The sequence below is a fragment of the Felis catus genome, chromosome A1, assembly GCF_018350175.1.
Source record: "Felis catus isolate Fca126 chromosome A1, F.catus_Fca126_mat1.0, whole genome shotgun sequence".
Taxonomy (NCBI): domain Eukaryota; kingdom Metazoa; phylum Chordata; class Mammalia; order Carnivora; family Felidae; genus Felis; species Felis catus.
Genome location: NC_058368.1, coordinates 1,849,725 through 1,871,983, shown reverse-complemented (window position 1 = coordinate 1,871,983; position 22,259 = coordinate 1,849,725). Strand labels below are relative to the sequence as shown.

The following is a 22,259-nucleotide window of genomic DNA, read 5'->3' as shown; positions in this document are numbered from 1 at the left end:
TCTGTATATCTTTGGTGACGTGTCTGGTAAGGTCTGGCCCGTTTTTTCAACCAGGCTGTTTTTCTTATTGTTGAACTTTAAAGGTTTTTGTGGGTTTGGGATAGTATAATAGTCTTTGACCAGAAATATCTTTTGCAAATATATTCGACTAATCTGTGGCTTACTGTCTTATTCTGTTAACATTTCCTTCACGGAGCAGAAGTTTTTAACTTTAATGAAATTCATTCTACCATTTTTTTCTGTCCTGGATCGTGACTTTGGTATTGTATCTAAAAGGGCATTGTCAAGTCATTGTTCGTCTAGATTTTCTCCTATATTCTAGGAGTTTTAGTTTTGTGTTTTACATTTCGGTCTGTGATGCGTTTTGAGTAAATTTTTTTTTTTAATTTTTTTTCAACATTTATTTATTTTTTTGAGAGAGAGAGAGAGAGACAGAGCATGAACGGGGGAGGGGCAGAGAGAGAGGGAGACACAGAATCGGAAACAGGCTCCAGGCTCTGAGCCATCAGCCCAGAGCCTGATGCGGGGCTCGAACTCACGGACCGCGAGATCGTGACCTGGCTGAAGTCGGACGCTTAACCGACTGTGCCACCCAGGCGCCCCTTGAGTAAATTTTTGTAAAGGGTGTAAGGTTTGTGTCTAAATTTGCTTTTGTTTTTTTGTTTTTTTTTTGCATTAAAGGTCCAGTTGTTCAAACGTTATTTGTTGAAAAGAGTGTCTTTACCCCATTGTATTACCTTTGCCCCTTTATTAAAGATTATTTGACTATATTTATGTGGGTCTGTTTCTAATCTCTTTATCTGTTCCATTTATCTATTTGTCCATTCTTTTTCCAATACCACACTGTCTTAATTATTGTAGCTTTGTAGTAAGTTGGATTGTGTCAATCCTCTGACTTTGTCCTTGTCCTTTATTTTTAGAATGCAGGAGCAAGGGAGAAGGGAGTTGGAGAGAGAGAGAGAGAGAGAGAGAGAGAGAGAGAGAATGAATATGAATGTCAAGCACACTTAGCATAGAACCCAATGTGGGGCTCGATCCCGTGACCCTGGGATCATGACCTGATCTGAAATTAAGAGTTGGGATGCTCAATCAACTGAGCCACTCAGGCGCCCTAACTTTATTCTTGTTCTTAAGGTCACAAAGGTTTAATCTTATATTTTCTTCTAAGAGTTTTATGGTTTTTTAGCCCATACAGTTAGGTCAGTCATACATTAGGTCTGTCATCATTTTAAGTTAGTTTTTGTATATGGTGAAAGGTGAAGATCCAGTTTCATTTTTTTGCTGAATATCCTGTTGTTCTTGTATCATTTGTTGAAAAAAAGTATTTTCCAGTTGTAAATGTGACAGTATGTTTCTGGCTCCTTATTTCTGTTCTGTTGGTCTTTATGTCTGTTACTGTGCCACTGCCACAGTGTCTTGATTATTATAGCTTTGTAGTAAGTTTTGAAATCAGGAAGTGTGAGTCCTCTAACTTTGTTCTTTTTTGAAGATTATTTTATCTTCTCTGTGTCCCTTGCATTTCCATATGAAATTTAGGATCGGTTTATCAATTTCTGCAGGAAAGGCAGCTGGGATTTTGATATAGGTATTGTGCTAAATCTGTAGATGAATTTTGGGAGTATTGTCATGTTAACATTGTTAAATTTTCTGGTCCGTGAACATGGGATATCTTTCCGTTTATTTAGATCTTTAACTTCTTCCAACAATATTTTATAGTTTTTGGAGTAGAACGTTTGGAATTCTTTTGTCAACTTCATTCATGTATATTTTATTCTTTTTAATTCAATTATAAATGGAGTTGATTTTAAAATTATTTTCATATTCATTGTTAGTACATAGGAATACAGTTTAAAATTTGTTTCTAATGTTTATTTGTTTATTTTTGAGAGAGAGAGAGAGAGAGAGTGAGCGAGCGAGCAGGGGAAGGGCAAGGAGAGAGGGAGACACAGAATCCGAAGCAGGCTCTAGGCTCTGAGCTGTCAGCACAGAGCCCGAAGCGAGGCTTGAACTCAAGGACCGCAAGATCATGACCTGAGCCGAAGTTGGACATTTAACCACTGAGCCACCCAGGCACCCCTAGAAATACATTTTTAATGTTAATCTTGTACTATGTAATGTTGCTGAATTTATTAGCTCAAATATTATGTTTAGTGGATTAAAAATAGTATTATATATACAGTGTCATCTACAAACCCTTATTTTTATTCAGGACTTATTATATTTAGGTTTTACATGTGTAGAAGGTGATTTATGAAAGTGTCCTCCACCCCAGGCTGGTGGAGCAACGTATACTAGGCTCCTGGGTTGTGGTAGATGTTAGAATCACCCCCTGCCCATTGAGCTAATCATAATTACTCAGCCATTGTGCCCCGATCTCAGTCTGCTGAAGGAAACTGAGACAGAATCCACCTGCTTTTCATTCTGTTGCAGATCACTCCTGTCCAAAGAAAGCGTCCCTAGTCCTGTGATCCTCTGTCATGGGATCATCCCAATTTAAAAACGGGCTCTACGGTCCTGGGTGGTTTGATTTCTGCCTCTTTCTCAAAACTCTTGTTTGCTCACTTGGTGAAGCTGTTCTCTCAGGCCGTTTCCTTTCTGCCATGGCACCTTCTCACATGGGTTTTTCTGCCTGGACCCCTCCCCTTCGCCTGATCACCTCCTAAGTGTGCCGCAGTTGTGTACCTTTAATCAGGTTTCTTTTGCTGTGGTTTCTCATATGCATGTTATATGTGATTTTCTCCCCTTGGCTCACTTCTCAGCTGTAAGTTTTCATTTGTAGCTTATTTGAGTAGATCTGTTTACTCATTTAGAAGTTCATGAGAACATGGGTCATGTTTTTTGTTCACTGTGTTGTTTCAGCACCTTGCACAGTCTGGCATGTAGTAATAGATGCTTAACAAATATATGTTATTTAATTATTGAGGTAAGGTGATTTGATTCTGAAGTGTTATTTCAGTTCTTGGATGTTTGTTTTTGCTGCTAAGATTATTTAGCTAGTAGTTCACCTGGTGTCCATAAATGCTTAAGGGTTTTGGCAACGCTAATCATAAATGACAGTATCATTTGTAATAAGAATGTTTGGCAGGTATGTTTGGTATGTTGGCTTTAATACTTCTTGTTTTAGTTTGGTTACACTGCCTTTTATTGATATTCTATTTTTGTGGATCTGATTTGGTTTTGATAAAAAAAAATTTCAACTCTGTCTCTTGGGTAAAGCTAACTGGATCATAAAATAGTAATGGGATATAGAAGCCTTCACCTCAATTAGGATTTCCAGTAAAGCCGATGTTACTATTTGCAGGGAAGGCTTGGGAAAACATTCAGGTGAGGTCAGTTCTCCTTTATTTCAAAGGACTTTTGGTTACTTGGACTGAATGCTGTCTTACTAAGCCTGGGCTCATTGGTTCTGTGTTGTGCCAGAAAGAGAAATAACCGTTTTTGTTGTTAGAAGAATTTATAGTGACAGAGGTTAAATATTTAAGAAGAAAAACTTGGCTTCCCTTTGCTTCTGAAGCTTGGTTTTACAAATGAGGTAGCTTAAAAAGAATATGGGAAGATGGAGAAATGAGAGTTTTTATTACTTTTGTAAAATGTTCATTGTTGCCACAGGATCTTCCTATATCATGAAGTATTTATCAGAATAGGCTGTGGGAATTTTCAGACCCTCTGCAGTTGCTTGAGGATGGTTCGCAGTTACTGTGTAACTCATCGACTTTTTACAGTCTGCTTCCGCCACAAGACGATACCCTTACTAAAGATGTTAGACCAACAAGAACTTATTTGCATACATAAGGACCCGTGTATTTCCAAAGATGACTTTTCTCCTCTCATATTAAGATATGTGCTTACTGATAATACCGTTTGTTGTTTCCAACCTCAAGACTTGTTGCTCGGGACTCCGGAGACTCTCCGTAGCAGGGTGGGATTCGATTCTGTCCTTCTGGCTCTTAGCCTAGTGTGTTTGTCTCCGGTCATATAGTTATAAAATAGGACAGGTGGTACATGTATATGCCTTTGAGTTCTTAGAATTTGCTGAGCTTTCCCTAAGAGAATTTTAGAGCTCGATAGGATCGTTGTGAAGAGAGGGTAGAGAACATAGAGTTAATACTTCACTGTTCTGAGGTGCAGTTGAATTTACATCTGACTACAGCCGATTTTCTAGAGGGTTAAGATAGTGTTGAGCTTAGATGACTGCTTGGGTTTTAGCACTTCAGAATTTGAACCCTTGCGGGCTTCTATTTGGTACAGTGACAGAGACATCGTTGTCCTGTAACTCGTGATTTTTGAATCTGGTGAAAGTATGGGAAGGTAAAGTAAGATTAGATGTGGATGACAGATTTTTGAAAAGACATAGGATCATTAAAAGACTAAAAGCAGCTCTCTGTATGGCTGTCTTACTGCATTTTATTTTCTTTGGTTACAAATGAATTATTCTGATACAAAATATAAATTATTGGGGCGCCTGGGTGGCTCAGTGGGTTAAGCGTCCGGCTTCGGCTCAGCTCATGATCTCGCAGTTCGTGAGTTCAAGCCAGATTCTGTGTCTCCCTCTCTCTCTCTGACTCTCCCCCATTCATACTCTCTCTCTGTCTCAAAAATAAAAATAAACGTTGAAAAAAATATTTTTTTTAATATAAATTACTTGAGTTCGGTATTTATTGTAGATAAATGTTTAAAGCCATAGCCCAAGAAGATTCTCGATTTAGAATCTGATGCAGATTTTGGTAAATGATAGCTATTTAACCAGTATCAATCTGTTGTGACTTATACGTCTTGTAAAACCTGACAGGCGTATAAAATGTATCATGAATGATTAATTAGTAAATAATCATTTCATTGTCAGACTTCTCTTTCATTAGTGACACATTTGGATAAAATAGATAAAGCAGTATAATGCTTAGATATTATGACACGTTAATGTAGTGGTATAAATCGAAACTTTTGAAAAGGAAACTGTTGTTTTTGAAAGAAACTTTTGCTTTACTTAAACTTGACATCATTTTTTAAATTGTTGTCTTAAGAATAGAAATGCTAGATAGATCTCTGAATTTTAGAGGTAGTCTTTGTTTTGTTTTTAAAGTAAGCTACACTATGAATTATCTGGAGAAGTGATATTTTGGGGTGTCATATATATATATATATAGATACATACATATACATACATATACATACGCATACACACACACACACACACGTACACACAGAAATAGTGAATTGGCAGTAACAAATTAAAAATTGAAATACCTGAATTTTTTACATTTTGAGTGTACAGATGTGGTCCAGATCTGTATATGACTGTTCTTTTCACACTGTGATGTGCTTCTCACTTTTTTTTTAAGTTGCAAAGTAATACTTGTACATCCATAGTAACAGTATTTCAAGTACTCGGAAGGACCCTCAGAGCCTCTCATTCAAAGGCAAGCACTTCAGCAGCTCACAGCACAGTCTGCCACCTAAAACATGTCTTTCTTGTCTGAATAGCTCTGTTCTTAAAAATTTGCTCCATCCATTATTATGACACTGCTTTGTTTTTGTTTTGTTTTGTTTTTCAAGTTTTTATTAAAATGCTTTTGGGAATGGTCACATGGATACATGTGGTTGTATCTTACTGTACCAACGGGAGTATATGTGCACTTTTATTATGATGAAACGGTGTTAGTGGCTGTGCCGGGCTGACTTAAAAGAGAAGGTAGTTAAGTTTGCAGTGTTGTAGAGCAATTCTTCAAAGAACAGTTAGGGTAACCTCTTAGCAAAGTGTGTTATAAATGAGCTTTCTAGTAGAAGGCAAATATCATGCCAGAGATAAAAGTCCCTTCTAGGTTTGGAGTTGGAAAACAAAACTCAAATGAAATTTAAAATAACTGGGGGGAAAGGTATTTCCTGACAGGTGTCAGATATTAACCTCACAGATCTCCATGTGCTGTTAGCAAAATGTAAGGAATTAACATCATTTAAAAAATACGCTGATTGTCAGCTTTTAGAGCAAATTTGGCCATACATACGAGGCACCAGGAAAAGTATGCTTAAAACAGACCAAGATCAGGGAAGCTGAAACCAGGATTTTTAAAAAATTAAATATTTGAAGATGATTTTGAACCCTATGTTTAGGTGAGCAATTGCAATTATGTCCATTTCATACCTGGAAAAAGCCCTCGCTTGAATGTATGTCTTTCCATTTTCTCTTAATATAAATCTTTGATATCCAAAAGAATTTATGGAGCATATACATTTTCTAAATCAAGGGTAGAAAAGAGAATTAAACAAGTATCTTGGTTTAGGTTTTGTTTCCTTTTGCAATACTTACTAATCTTTGAAGTTTTCACCTTCCACTCACTGAAGAACAGTGGCCAACCCCTTGTCGACTAGAACTGGCCTAGTTAGGATATGGGAGATTCTTTACCCTCTTGGAATGAGATTTGCCTTATTTCCAAGACTAGCAAACTCCGTAAGTATTGCTCCCTTTACTTTTGCCAGTATTCTCCCTCTGTGCTTAAACTGTCTGTGTAGCGTTCTTCGGGGTTATAGATTTTAACTTTCTCTGGCAGTTGACCAGCACCTGAAGTATTTGCCTTTCTTAGAGCAGCTTGCGTTTGCTGGCTGCCTGGGTGGCTGTATTGACAAGAAAATGGGCAAATGGTCTCCTTTGAGACTAACCACTTTACTATGGTTATGTGAATGTGTCTCATATCCCCCTAACTTGAAATCTATACCTTATGTAAGCATATAAATTATTAATAAATTGTTATTTTTCTCGGTGAAAATATTTAGTAAAATTATACACCTGTATTTAGTGTGTTAGATCTGGATATTCAGCAAAATAACAATTTGTTACCATTTTAATGTAAGATTGCAAACTCCTAAAAAATTGGAACTGGATTGTCACGATTTTCTTTATCCATCTCTGCTCAACATAGTACTTAGCATAAGTAATAAATATTTTCCATTAATGAACAGTATATATCAAAATCATTACCTTTTTATTAATAAAACGGGACATTGAAATTTAAGGGGAATAAAACTGGAAAAGATGAAGTGAAACCGGTTTTATGAAGCGCAAAGAATTTATTGCCTTACTCGGGTACTTTATTTCCTATGCTCAAGCCTCCTCCTTTTTTTATGCTCCAGCCTTTTATTGTGGAAAATTTCAAAGATGTACAAAAATAAATATCCAGCTTCAACAGCTTTAAATTCTTGTTTCATCTGTACTCTTCCGTCCTTAGATAATTGTGAAGCAAATCCTAGACATTATGTGGTTTCATCCACGAATATTTCATTTTGTTTCTCTAAAAGATAATCAAGCCTTTGTTCTTAGACATGTTAAATAAAATACGTAGTTTTCAGTCCGCATATTCTGAGTGCACAACACACTGTGAATAACGTGAGACCAAAATAGGTGCCTGGTGAGAAAGTGAAATCATTTTAATAACTATTGACACACTAAAGCTTAGCATTTGTGGGCTGATTTTTTTTTTCGTCTTTTCAAAACCCAGGCTTACTCCATTCCCAGTTCTAACAGTTCTTCTTGTGGCTTCCAACCTGTTCCCTGCACCTCCACAAGGTGGCAGATGAAGGAAGAGAAAAGTGAAACTTGAGTTTCGCTTTTACTCATCAGTCAGATGGAGTTGCAGAACGTTTTTGGAGCAGAAATATTTTTTCAGAAACAAGCAAGCAGACTTCTGAAACAATTCGCCGTTTCCCCCTTGCTCTACAGAGACAAAATATTAGATATTTCAAAAGAGAGTTAAGTAATAATCTTTTATAAAATAGTTTCCACAGCATTATCACGGTCTTTTAATATTCTCTGTTAATGATTTGGGCTTTAATGAAAATACAGCATTTGAACTTGTGTCTGATTTTTGGAAGCTGCAGTTTTGGATAACTGTTGGTGAAATTTCTCATTGAGTGATGCAAATGTTGCCTTAGTTGATGTACTTAGCTGGACATTTGTTACCAGTGCAGTGGCATAACTACTGTGTTTATGCCCAGACAGCTCTCCCTTTCCTTAAAACCTCAGTTCCTACATCAGTGTCGTTGAGTGAATTATGTTCGCGCACACTTAGAAATATGTGATGGTTACTGGTTAACTTCTATATGGCGAAGATGCTATTCTATTTGGGGTACGTTTGATGTTGAAACACTTGAGCACCAGCAAAGTGGCTTTTTAGTCCATGGGAATTGTAAATGAGCACCTGTAGAGTTGTCTGTAAATTAGGTATTTGTCTGAAAGTGGTGTTTGCATAATCTAATATGTGGGAGTTTTTCTGCTTCAGTATGCTATATATTCTTGTTCTTTTTTTGTTTCCTAAATAATATATTTCTTGTGGAAATGCTGTTTTTCCAGGTAGTCTATTGTGAGACTCATTTTGTATATGTGGTTTGAGCTGTTTTAAGATATTGGGGGGAAATGGTGGGATAAATATGCAGAAATTGATTTTCCTTTTTTGCTTGTATTTTGACATCTGTTTTACATGCATGTTTTTCCTTCTGTTGCCACCATTAGCATCTCTGATCATCGAAGTTTTTATATCCCTGCAGCATGACATGTAGTTCTGATGAAACTGTTACCTTATATTTCTGTAGAGTTCTTTCTTTCTTTTTTTTTTTTTTTTTTTTTTGAGCACTTAATGCCTTTTATTCCTAAGCTTCATGCATGAATTATGTAGCATATGTGAAGAGGCTTAAACTGTTTCCATTACATTCTTTCTGGATGGCTCCTGTTATATTTAGGATATACTTATACTTTAGACAAAGTAAGAATGTTATTGTTGTTGACCTTGACACCAGATAACTGGGCAGACATTATATAGCTATGTTTGAATCTTCACAAAATGTGCTGTTAAAGCCAACAGAGTCCTGGCGGGAGACTCTTCTGGATAGCAGAGTTATGGAGCTGTTTTTCACAGTAAGTCTTGCTTTTCATTTCTGGTGGTGAAGGCCAAGGAAGAGTGCCACTGAAAAGAGTACATGCTTCTGTGTTTGTCTTAAGTAAAACAGGACAGGTTGCTTTTCTCCTTTAAACCCTTCTCTCCTAATCGATACATCTGCTTAAACAGAAATTACAGAGAAATGTTCTTGGTAATTTATAAAAGTGTTATAGAAGTATGACTATCTTGGAGCTGATATTCTCAGACTTTTTGATCTCAGAAGACCTTTACATTCTTAAAAATTATTGAAGACCCCGAAGAGCTTTTGTTTATGGGGATATAACTACTAATATTTACCACATTAAAATTTTAAACGAAAAAGTTTAAAAAATGATTTGTTGATTCATGTAAAAGTAGCAATGGGAGGGGCATGTGGCTGGCTCAGTCAGTGGAGCATGTGATTCTTGATCTCAGGATTGTGGGTTCAGGCCCCCTGTTGGGTGGGGAGATTACTTAAAATCTTAGAAAAAAAAATAGTACTCAAACCATTACATATTAACGTAAATAACATTTTAATGAACAGATAGCTGTATTTTTGGAAAAAGAAAAGTTTACTGAAGAGTGGCGTTGTTTTATATTTTTGTAAAACTCTAATGTCATGCTTAACTGAAGACTGATTCTCAGATCTGCTTCCACATCCAGCTGGTTGTAATATTACAGGTCAAGTAACCTGGAGGAAACTCCACTGTATACATGTGTGACAGTGTGTTAGTACCAGTGTGGAAACAGTTTTGCCCTTACACACAACCTGACATGGTCTTAGCAATGTGTCAGGATCCCTGGACGACACTTGAAGAACTGCCATAACAGAGTAGAGTGTACTTTATGTGCTCATTTATCAGTCATGGGTCAAGGTAGTGTTTTTGAATAGCAATTTATTTCGATTATAACTTCACATGGTCTTGTTTATTATTTGCTAGAAAGAAGTAGGCTCGGGGCACCTGGGTGGCTCAGTCTTAAGCGGCCGACTTGGGCTCAGGTCACGATCTCGCGGTTCCTGAGTTCGAGCCCCACGTCGGGCTCTGTGCTGACAGCTTAGAGCCTGGAGCCTGCTTCGGATTCTGTGTCTCCCCCTTCCTCTGCCCTTCCCCTACTCACGCTCTGTCTCTATCAAAAAATTTTAAAAAAGAAGTAGGCTGTACGTTCCCATGTTTGTTCATGAGGGTCCCCACCGTAATAGTCAAAGGCTGGTGAAAGAAATGTGTGTGTGGAGGGGAGAGGGATGTTGATTTCCTGTTAATAGCCTAAGCACACAAGTTAGATGTAATGACTGGGGCAAAAGTCCAATAAAGACCAGTTAAGAAGAAAAAAATGGAAGCTGTTTTAATCCCAACCATTTTAGTTTCTCACCTTTTTATTCGTTTGAAAAATATTATTTACTATCCTTACAACTGCCTTCCCTTCTCGATTGAACCATTTAAAATATTGTAGTTCTATGGTACGTATTTTAAAATACCTAGAATAAGGTTGTTCGTCCATGGTTGTATACATAAAAATGTTTTCTATAGAAATGCTGGGACTTCATTACCTTGCAGTATATTCTGTAAATCGGAGCAATGGTGACCGAAAGCATATCAGTATCAAAGAGGCAGTTGTAACTAAATTAACAGGTTCTGGCGCTGCCGTATCTGACAGAAATTGTTTCGATACGTATCCGAGTTCACTTCTTTGTGTTGTTCGTTTGACTGAAAGAAGAGCCCATTCCAGCAGTTTTTGAAAAGGTGCAAAACTTGCTGGCGGTACTGGAAACAGCTACCCCGAATCCGAGCAGCTGTCTAGACAAAGCAGACAGCTGTTCCTGTCAGCTGTGAACCACCACACGCAGATGGCTTCTCAGCCTGAAAGTTAACCCTTTTTGCATTGTCATTTTAGCAGTTTTGTGCCTGGGGCCTGGTACTTTCGTTTGAGGAGTTGATAAGCAACTTTAGTTTGTAAATTGTTACAGAGATGACAGTGGGGCTAATCTTTTTATTTCGTTCGGGTTTTGTTAAACTTATTTTCAATCGTGAGTTCGTCACCGAACAGAAAGCAGTGTTCCATTGGTTATCCTCGTTTCTCTAGATTTGAGTATATAGACATAAATACACTATTGAACGGAATTAAAAGTTTAAATATGTTGGTCACATCTGAATCGAGAAACACTCGAGGTGACATTCTGCCCCTCGGAAGTTTACAGATGTTTCAGTTTTTCTTTCTTCCACAAGGTATTGGAAAAACCACTCTGGTTAGTTTTTCCTCCTACCTTCTTGGCTGATCCTTCTTGACCTCATTTATGCTCTCTGTTTTTCTCTGCTCATTGCCAAACTGCTAGTGTTCTGTCTCAGTTCTCAACCCTGCCGACTGTATACACTCTCCTCGGACTGTCTCTTCCACACGTAGGACTTCAAGTGCCACTTCTGCACCGATGACTCCTAAATCTATATTCAGCACAGGCTGCTCCAAAGTTCCAGAGCCTTATAATCCAAGTGCTTACTGGATGTTTTAATTTGGAAGGCCTACAAACATCTCAGATTCAGCATGTTCCAGTAGAATTTATCGTCTTACTGACTTGCTTCTGTTTATTCTTGTCTTGCTTCACCATTCACCTCTGTGGGTGTTCTGTTAGACTTTGCCTTTCCTTAGCCCTCTGCTTTCCCTACTCAGGTGATGAATTCAGTTTTTAATTTGTGTCACATGGTTCCGTTGCGGAAGAACTCCTTTGTAAGGCTGACATTGGAAGAAGGGCAGGAGTCTACTGTATTATGCAAGAACTAATCATTATGTATCATGAGTTTTATATGGTTCACATTTCAGAGAACATAAATTAAGTTTGAACAGTACATGCAGGCTCTGTGGTAGTTCTTTATTTTTATTTGATTGTATTACATCATCAGATTAGCCATTTCACTCATCATTTCTTTTGATTCCTCACTTCTGGACCAGTAATGAATAACCATTTGGCTCTCTATTGGTAGAAAAGAAACCCTCTATTGTCCCAGATTGCATTGTATCCATTGGTTGAATGTACCCCTGGATAACATGCTTAAATGTTGATTAGGTTAAACAGCATGATGAAATTGAGTTATACTTTTCAGATAAGGAACTTAAAAATGAGTTGTGTTCAAAAGTTCATGAACTGGACAATGTAGATTATATGAATTTGTGCATTATACTTTTACTACATAAAACTTAAAATGTAATAGAACATATTTCGGGAAACATTTGTGTTATTCTAGACCAGGCATTGGCAGACTTTTTCTGTAAAGGCCAGGTAGTAAACATTAGGCTTTGCTGGTCACCTGTTCTCTGAGGCAGCTGTTCAGCTCTGCCTTTGTAGTACAGAAGCCTTTTGTAGTGCAGAAGCAGCATAGCTGATACCTAAACAAACAAGCGGGGCAGTGTTCCTGCAAAACTTTTGTAACAGCCATCAAAATGTGAATTTTGTTTAATTGTCATATGTCTTGAGATTTTGTTATTCTTTGGTTTTGTTCTTCCCAACCATATAAGTATGTAGAAACCATTCTACAGGCCATACAAACATGAGCAGGAGGCCAGATTCGGCCATCGGCTGTGGGTTTTCCAGCCCCTGTTGGAGACCAAAGAGGGTGGTGTATTTCAAGTGTCTCAATGAACTTTGTAACTCTTTAGTATTTTAAATATCTTAGAGCCTTAAGAAGTTCAAGGTTTAAAGAGTAATGGAATCAATCAGTGAATAAGGGTTTATTACCTGTTTGCTGTGTGCCTGGGTACCAAAAGTGTACCTGTGAATATTTATAAGAAATATTCTAACTGCAAGTAATTTATAAATGATTTCAGAGTTGAAGTGAACATAACTTGAAACAAATAGAGCACAAGTGTTTAAAATTTTGTGACATTCAGAAAGCAAAGAAATTTGTGTAAGAAAAGAAGGGCTGGAGAAGTCAAATGCTTGTGGAAAATAGAAGATGGTTGCCATCAATGTGGTTGGTGGATTAAGATTAAAAAATACCTATAAGTTCTTTTTTTTTTTCCCAAGTTTATTTATTTTTGAGAGCGAGCGAGAGCACACACGAGCAAGGGAGGGGCGCGGAGAGGGAGAGAGAGAGAGAATCCCAAACGGGCTCCCTGCTGTCAGCATAGAGCCCCGACGCAGGGCTCGATCTCAGGAACTGAGATCATGACCCAAGAGTCAACCACTCGGCCGACTGAGCCACCCGGATGCCCCTGTAATTTCTTTACTAAGTGTATTTTCCTTAATTATGATTAATTGTGTCAGATTTAAGCAATGAAACGTCCTTAAAATCTGAGAATATTAATAACAGTGTAAAATTAGGGAGCAGTAATTGATGTCCTTCAAACAGAATACCGTGTACGAGGTGTTTCACACCAGTGTTGCATCACTGATATAAAATCTAGATGAGGCTTAAAGTGGACTAAGTAAAATTAAAAAAACGTTTAGCCCTTACTCATAGCAGTGTGTACAGGATAAAATGAGATTCAGACAAATTGTGGCAATGTCAGAGTTAATGCAAGAGTGTGCTTATGTACTAGTTGAGTGAGTGAGTGTCTGGTGATGGAAAGGTAAATTGCTTTTCTAAGTGTACAACTGTTTACTTCTACTAAAGCAGCATCTATATACTCCTGATTGAACTTGTCTGCTAACTTTAGCAAGAAGCTGTAGCTAGGCATAGTTAGCATAATACAGATGACTGTCGTCGTTGCTGTTTTTAGAAGAAGGCAGTATGTCTGACTGGCTGGCATCTGTTTCTCTCTTTGTCATAACATCCTGGAGACAGTTCAATTTTCAAAATGTAGGTAGCCCTCAGTTAAAAATTACTCGATATGTTTAAAAAATCATGGCCTGTAATGTAAAGTGGACTGAGGGGCAATTTTCAAATTTAGTTAGGTTCAGGAATTAATTTTCTAGAAATAACTAGCTACAGTGAATTTTTCTCTTACCTCATTCGGCATGATAGACACGTGACCCTTACAAAAGAAGAATTTATTTTTATGGATTAGTAATTCTTTCTAACAGGTACATCGAAAAATCAGAGAAGATTCAGATATGGCACAAGATTCTCTTCAGTGCCTTGCCCAGTTAGCTTCTCTTCATGGACCCATCTTCCCCGATGAAGGCTCACAAGTTGATTATCTAGCACACTTCATTGAGGGATTACTGAATACTATCAATGGGTAGGTATACTTGCCCTTTATAACTGAAAAAAGAGCTTTCAGTTTTTTCTTTATGTTTAACCGTAGAGGAGAAAAAGAAACTAGTGATTTTCCCTGTTTATATTTTAAAGTGTAGTTATGCGGGTAATTTGAAATTAATACACAGAGACATGCCTTGAAAAACAAATAGGTGATAATATTTGCATGTTTGGAGATGAGTTTGGGGTACTTTTCTTCTGCCACTTAATAATACTCATTACTTGATTTGTAGAATTGAAATAGAAGATTCCGAAGCTGTGGGAATCTCCAGCATTATCAGCAACCTGATAACTGTGTTCCCTCGAAATGTTTTAACTGCCATTCCAAATGAACTTTTCTCGTCCTTTGTTAACTGTCTCACACACCTCACTTGTTCTTTTGGGCGAAGTGCTGCATTGGAAGAAGTGGTGAGTGACTGTTTTAAAATAAATTGTGTCTGTTTTTTACAAGGAAATTTGCAATGCCTCTGCAACATTTCTCGTGACAAGTAATGAAGCAAATGCTAGCTATTGTTAAAATTGCATTTTTGTTTACATGTCAAAATTATTTGGCAATCTGTGTTTAGAAATGTTACTTTAAAATTTTCTGTGGATTAAAATCACTTTTGTAGATTAAATTTATTGGTGTCAAGATTTTAACTTTGAGATAATTTAGTGTCTGAATATAGGAAATGGAATGAAACGTTTGTATTAAGGATTATGTTGAAACCCCATTTTAACAGTGAAAACTTTAAAGGGCGCTGCTAACATTGTAGTGTGGTTGTGATTATAATTTTATATTGTTTTGAGAATTTAAAAATTTTGGACTTATCTGGAAATTATGTAGATAAAATTTGGTTCACTTGATTGTAATCATGCTGGTTTTGATTAGGCTGTGTGCTCTTTTAATTTTTTTGGTTTAATAGTGTATCTTGGTGGCACTTAATTTTCATTAAATTAAGACCAGTAACAGTACGAAAGCTGTTTTTTGGTACAAGTTTTCAAATGTATATTTTCCAGATATAAAACTTAATTTAGGAAACATGTACTAAAACTCCTTGACGACACAGCTGTGTTTGTAAGTTACCGTGAATAACTACATTAATCATGGGAAATAATTTTTTCCTCCATAGTGGTTCTTAAATTGTTGAAATGAATTTTTCTTTTTATGAATCAATATGTGAATTTCTTTCAAAGACTGTAAGAGTAAAAAGAATATTTGTCAGTATCTGTTAGAATTGGTATTAGACACGAAATCCTGTGTTTTGTTGGGGGTGTGGCAACGTCCGTGCATTTTCATATCCCTTTAGAGGTGTTCAGAAGACAGAACTCGGGAATGATTTATGTACTTGGACACTTCAGCGGTTTGATGTGGAAAGGAACCAGGTCAGGCAGATAATTTGTGTGTTTGAAAAAATGTAGTTAGTAGAGGAGTAGAAGTTTAAAGGCATTGTATGTGAAATTTGAATTTCTCAGGAGGAAAAATTATGTTCTATGCATGGAAATATAGGTCAATTTTAAGTATTTCAGCTTTATTCGAAACCCTTTCAGGTTGTTACAAATTCTGAGTCAACTCAGGTTTCATTTAACATGGTCTCATTGTGCTTTCTCCCCCTTGGTTTGTTTTCTCTTCTAAACCAGATAGATGAAACAGTATGTTGATCACATATTTAGAAACATAGCTATATTTTAGTTTCTGTTTGTGGGTTAAGGAAGTTTCTAAACATTCTATAGAAGAATTGCTAGAAGATATATATCATTCTTGTTTTGCAGATTTTAAGTTTAGAATTCATTTATTTTGACCAGGAGACTGACAACTTGGAAAACAATGTTTCTGTCAAGGTTGGTTGAGAAATTTTAGAAAGTGGCAAGCATAGATACTCGTTCAGAGTAGGTGTATTTGTGCTTGTTTCACAAGAAGGTGTGCTGCAGAAGTGTTCCTTTCATTTCTTTTATTAATTTCTTCTAATTGATCTGCTTGTGACATTTAAAAATGGTTTTAAAAGACTTGGTTACCTGTTTCAAAAGGCAGAGGGGGAAGATTGGTCCGAAGCTTGGTATTGCTCGGAGCAGCCAGGTAGGCGAGGTTTGGTGAAGCTGGGGGGCGGCCGAAAGGGAGGCCCCTGCACCATGAGTTGCCAGAAGGCTAAACAAATCCTCCTAAATGTCATCTCAGCCTCGTGCGGTTTTCATGTATCTTGTGTGTGCTGGGGGAGGGGAGGCTGGGGAATGTGCAGCTAATACCAAACTACGCGAACAAATCTTGCCAAACCAGAGTGGAAGTTCTGGGACGCGGGTCACATCATTTTTGTTTCCTTAGGTACCCGGTGATTGGAGTACTGGTCCCTAATACATAGTCGTTGACCTCAGGTGGAAAAATACATAAGTAAATGATCTTTTAAGTAAAACTAGAAAAACTGAGACAAAAAGAACTGCTTTGAGAGTCAGTGATTCAGAAAGAAAGGTCATGAACTTTGAAAGGAGACTGTATAGTCATGAGCCAAGTAATTATAAACTACAGAATCTTGGACGAATTGCTTAACCTTTTTTGAGCATGTTGATATAGGTAGGATAATTATTTTCTTCTAATGATCTATGGGGTGGGTTAACAATATGAAAGTTCCTGTACGGTATGCACATTAAAATGTGGAATAATAATGGTAAAAATGAACCTTCATAATAATAGCATTTATTGAGAACCTACCTATATTGTGAACACTGTCTTACCAAGTAAGACAAGTTTTTGAGTTTTGTTGTTTTGTGCAGGCTGTAATAGTTTTAATATTACTTTTCTTCATAATTTTAATTTTGTGAAATGTTCTGCTTTTCTCTAATAGTGAAGGAGGTTTTTCCCCAGTAGGAAAACAGATTCAGCATATACACTTTTGTCTCATTGTGAGAACATTTTTTCAGAACTATACTTACTTAGGAATACATATAGATTGTCTCCCTTTTTTGAAATTTGTGTCTCTGGTGGTGATGATGTGGCCGCAGCGAGAAAAAAATATATAGACGTGGGAGGAAAAATTCTTGATACTAATGTGCATTTCATGAAGTATGTCCTTACTTGGTGGCTTTAGCCTGTGGGTGAAGACAGTTATTTATGCTCCTCAACTGGCAAGTAAACCGAAAGTCTGTGCTCAAAAAGAGTAATTCCAGTCTTCAGCCAAGTTGTTCTGTTGGCCGTTAAAATTTCCTGGTGTTACTTGAGGCTTCCTGAGGCCAAGAATTTTTTCACTGCACCCCAGAAATCAAATTATTGTCTATTGCTGTACTGAAGAGGTGAAAAGGACTATAGACATGGAACCGTTGCCTTTAAAGTTAAAATTCGAACACAGTAGTTGTTGATATCATATCGATTGTTTCATCAAATGTTAATACTACTGGTACATCCATTGGAATCAGCTCAGTGAAATCGAACTCTATGAGTTGAACTCTATACTCGGTTTATACTCGGTTGGTTTCTTTTGTCAGAGAAAATCTTAAGTTCAGCCTCCAGTAGGTTCATCACTGGAGCCGCAGAACTTGTTGAGTTAATTGAGCAGAGCTTCCAAGCACGATACTTAAACTTGGAGTGCATGTGAAATGTATGTGTGTCTGGCTGTGCACAGGTGTGTGAGGGTGGGTATGTAAAGGAGGTGGTGGTAGGTAAACCTGGCAGAGAAAAACCTTTCGGTACATCTGTAGCCTAATCTCAAGACGTGTGGGACAAAGCAGTGGAGAAAAAGATACTTGTAGGAAGTTCAGTACAGAGTGTAATGTGGTAGAATTCAACATTCTTCATTCAAAATCTAGTTTCCCTGCCCAGTGGACAGTTACTTTGTGGGGAGGAGATGCAGTGAAAAGGAGTACACGGAAGCCACATTATAAGTTGGAAGCAGGAAGCATAAATTTGGGACTGTTTCCGTGATAAGAGAGAAAGCTATTAGTCACTTTTTGGGGGAGGGCAGGAGGGCATGGTGAGGCCAGCACGATATTCGGACGTAGTCAGCCTCTCCCCTAACCTCGCAAGAGGATGGGGCCATTTGGAAAGCCATCCCAGCCCCCCACACAGTGGCCCTGATGGCCAGGAAAGAAGAAATGAATAAATTGGTGATACTGTTGAGAGCAAGACGGCTGTCCAGCTCCTGTTATGCGCATTCATTTCATCTGCTTGAAATGGTTAAGAGAGGGAATTAGATGAGGTGCATTAAACCTTGCACGTTTAAAGGACAGTACACTTCTTTTTCATACTAACAGTAGCTTTCCCTCTGTTAGGACATTTGGAAGAAAATTGGCTACAATTACATCTTAAATAAAGATTCTTATTAAAACAAGTCTTTACAAAACAATTTCATTGTTGCATTTAATCCTGGTTGGATCCTAATTTTACCAATGGAGTGTTTCCTGACTTGTCTATGAGTCACCTCTGGTTTTCTCAATTTGCTATGCTAATCCTAGCACAGATCCAGTGTTTATATTTTACAGCATTCTTGCACTTGAGATAGACTATGTAGATGGTTGAGAATAAAGCTTACTTACTGTCATAACTATTACTCCATTTAGTATCCTTTGTATTGTTTCAAACAATAATGCAGCATTAGGAGCATAAACAGATCTGATGTGCCAGGAGTTCAAAAGTGAACGCCAGAGTGAGGTAGAAAAAAGGGATTGCCCTTCTACCCCTTGTAAGCCAGGCGAGTCCCTGAGACGTCGGCCTGCTAGGATTATTGCTGGATTAATTCAATTCCATACATACTTATTGAACACCTGCCATGTGCCAGTCACGGTGCTTGATGCATATACATTGTTCAGCATTAAAATTTGGAAATTCATAGGCGCTTCCAAAAGGAAGAAAGTTTATTGATCGAGGAGTTTAATGTTCAAAAACTCTTTCTGCAAACTGCAGCTTGGACTCTTGGTGGTTTTGTGGGGGCAGACTTTTTTAAGTGATCTATCTATAGGATTCTTCTAACAGCTGCAGTACTTGCCCACTAAATCAATTCCTCTTGAGGGATTTTAGAAGCCAGGAATACTGTCAGCTGCATAGGTATTCTGAAGTTAAATTATTTCTGTGCCTTTAGGACTGGCTAGGAAAAAAAAAAAAAAAGAATGAATTAATTCCTTTTGCAGTTAACATTCAAAGACTTCCTATTTTTTTTTTTTAAATTTTTTTTTTCAACGTTTATTTATTTTTGGGACAGAGAGAGACAGAGCATGAACGGGCGAGGGGCAGAGAGAGAGGGAGACACAGAATCGGAAACAGGCTCCAGGCTCTGAGCCATCAGCCCAGAGCCCGACGCGGGGCTCGAACTCACAGACCGCGAGATCGTGACCTGGCTGAAGTCGGACGCTTAACCGACTGCGCCACCCAGGCGCCCCAAGACTTCCTAATTTTTAATAGAATTCATGAAGCCTCATTTGTGACAATTCTGTGGGGTTTTTTTTTTTCCAATAATTGCCTTAAATACTAGTACCCCAGGAAAAGAATCTACTTCCAGCAGATGAGTAACAACATAAACTAATACAGCTCTTTCAGTCTTTAATCTTTCGTATGTCCTTTCTTTTTAATGTTTTACCCTCTGCAGTGCATGTATTATTTGATCTGTCACGGAACCTGGGAGGTTGTACCAATGCCTGTATGTTTTAAACTTACTGTGAAATACTTCATATAAAGTAAAAAAAAAAAATTCATATGTGTATAAAAGTTGTAAAGAATAATAAAATGAACAACTGTATACCAACCATCCATATTAAGAAACCGTATATTGATAGAACCCCTTTTTTAACCTTTACATTTATCTGGAGTTTTCTTGCCCCCTTCTTTTATTGAAGACCCATTTTTGTCACATCAGTTATTTCTGCAAAATGATTTTTTTTTTATCATGTTTGCAAACGAACACTGCTAGTGAACTTCCTGGTCAATGTTCCTGGCACTTTTTTCCTGGCCTCTATAATCTCTGATTGTTTAATTTGTTTTCAGTCCCAGGTCCTTGAAAGAGAAATTATAGTAGCAGCAGCCTCAGGCTGGAAATACGGAATGCAAAGTCTTATCAGGTTAAGGAACTTCTTAAAGATTATTCCTTAGAAATAAAATTTTCTACGTGAGAGTGAATTGTCCGTGCCCATCTTACTGGATTTTTTATGTCTGAATCATTCGCTTCTCTTTTTATTAACTCATGTAATTTACGTTTACATATGAAGAAAATACTGATGATCAAAGAAAGAACTTTTCAATTTCGTGAAAAAGATGTGGCGTTCTCATGTTGCTTATTTGTTGTTCAGAGAAAACAGATCTAGTATAGTGGCATGGATCATACCGAGTACCTGACAGTAACCATAATCCTGTTGTAGCTAGGAGTAGATTTGCAGTTGTTTGCAATGTAACAATAAAATTTAGAACTACTCGAGCATGAGATGTATTTTCAGTACAAGAGTTATCTTACACACTTTTAGGATGTCTCATTTTAGGAATAAACACATACATTATTTTTTAGAACAGTTTTAGATTCTCAGTGAAATTGAATGAAAATACGGAGTTCCCATATCCCATCCTTCACCCTCCTCCACCCCTACAAATGCACACAACCTCCCCTCCTGTAAACCTCCCCCACCAGTGTGGTAAACATCTGTTACAGTTGAGGAACCAGGACTGACACATCCTTATCCCCCAAAGTCCATAATGTACTTTAGAGTTCACTCTTGGTGTTATGTATTTTGTGGATGTTGAGAAATGTGTAATGACATGTATTCACTCTTACAGAATCATAGACAATAGTTTCATGGCTCTAACAATCCTTCGTGTTCTACCTATTCATCCCTCCTTCCCCCACCCCTAGAAACCACTGATCTTTTACTACCTCCATAGTTTTGCCTTTTCCAGAATGTCATATAGTTGGAATCAAGTAATCATGTTAGATTTTAACTTCTGAAATTCAGTGTTAAAGGGGGAGCAGATTCACATATACATATATTTTTTAGAGAGCCTCATTTGGTAACATTTTCGTAAATGAAATTAACCACTGTTTTTTTATATTCATAGTTACCAGTCATAAAAGCAGTTTTTCTGTGGCTGACGGGCTGCAGATTCACTCCTCTGTACCCTTCTAAGTTAAATATGGGCGTTGAAATGTAAGTGCTGTTATCGTAGTTTGATTACCTTCTGCACCCTCCATCCCCAAATGGAGTAAAGTGGGGTCAAGTAGTCTCATAAGCTCTAAGCCCCTTTCCAAAGCCTTTCTGGCAGCAGGCCTGACAATACTTAGGGCATGAGCACAGAGAGTCTAGCTTGGACTCCTTCGTCATCCCTGTGCACGTGCTCTGGCTTGGCTGCTGGGTGTTGGCCAGAGTGGTCATGGAGCAGGGCCAAGGTATTATGTATGAAAAAGCACTTGGTCAGGTTTCAGTTCTCCATGATTAGACTGAAAGATTTAGTTGCCAATTGTCATCAACCAGATTTCTCACACTTTGCCTGATGAGTTACGTGTTGATATCCAAAAGGAACCAGAAGGCTCTAGAAGTTTTGGGTTCTTATTTTAAATCACCATCTAGTGAATAGAGTCTCTTAACAGTCTGTGATCTTCTGCCTTGTCTAATATCAGGGCTTTATAGGAGGGATTATTGCTCTTTCAATAATAAAAAGGCTTGAAAGGCTTTTACATTTTATTTATAGTTTTCTATATACAAATAATTAAAATATGATAGCGTGCATTATATATGTACTAAAGAACAGCAAAGATAGTTTTTAGAAAATGTCCCGCTTCTTCCTTTTGAGGTACTAGAGGTCAGAGGATGCTGTTCCGTAAGTTCCTCTTAAGATATGTTACCAGTCTGTTTATTTTGGCAAGATAAACTGTTAAGACTTAACAAATGATGTCTGCAAAGCACGTGCTTTGTTAAGTATATAAACAGGCCACAGATGTTTCTTTGGGAAGAAACTATTTTACTCATCTCTGTATTCCAATGCTCCGCTCTCAGCATTCAATATATTTTTGTTGAAGGCGTAAAACCACCCTTTTTTCTCGGTGCTAATAATCCATCGAGCACTCTGCATGGTCATTTTAGCTGTGTTTCTTCATTTTATATATCTTTTTTAGTCCTCAGACCACCAGAGATAATTTTATTATGTCATATTTGATACAGATAAAAAATAAAACATGATGTTCTGAAACATTATGAAATCACCGTGAGTGAACCCGTGACTCAACCC

At 37.5% G+C, this 22,259-nt stretch overlaps 1 protein-coding gene across 6 annotated transcripts in view; it reads left to right on the top strand.

The window, feature by feature from the left end:
* Nucleotides 1-22,259, top strand: part of XPO4 (exportin 4) — a 116,263-nt gene that overhangs the window by 63,102 nt on the left and 30,902 nt on the right. For 5 of the 6 annotated variants that reach the window (XM_023249438.2, XM_003980253.6, XM_019817077.3 and 2 more), the window contains 3 exons: nt 8,790-8,902; nt 13,918-14,075; nt 14,326-14,500. In XM_023249438.2, coding sequence (XP_023105206.1) covers nt 8,790-8,902; nt 13,918-14,075; nt 14,326-14,500 — 446 coding nt within the window. The remainder of the gene's footprint in view (nt 1-8,789; nt 8,903-13,917; nt 14,076-14,325; nt 14,501-22,259) is intronic. The other variant, XM_019816971.3, reaches the window with a different exon arrangement.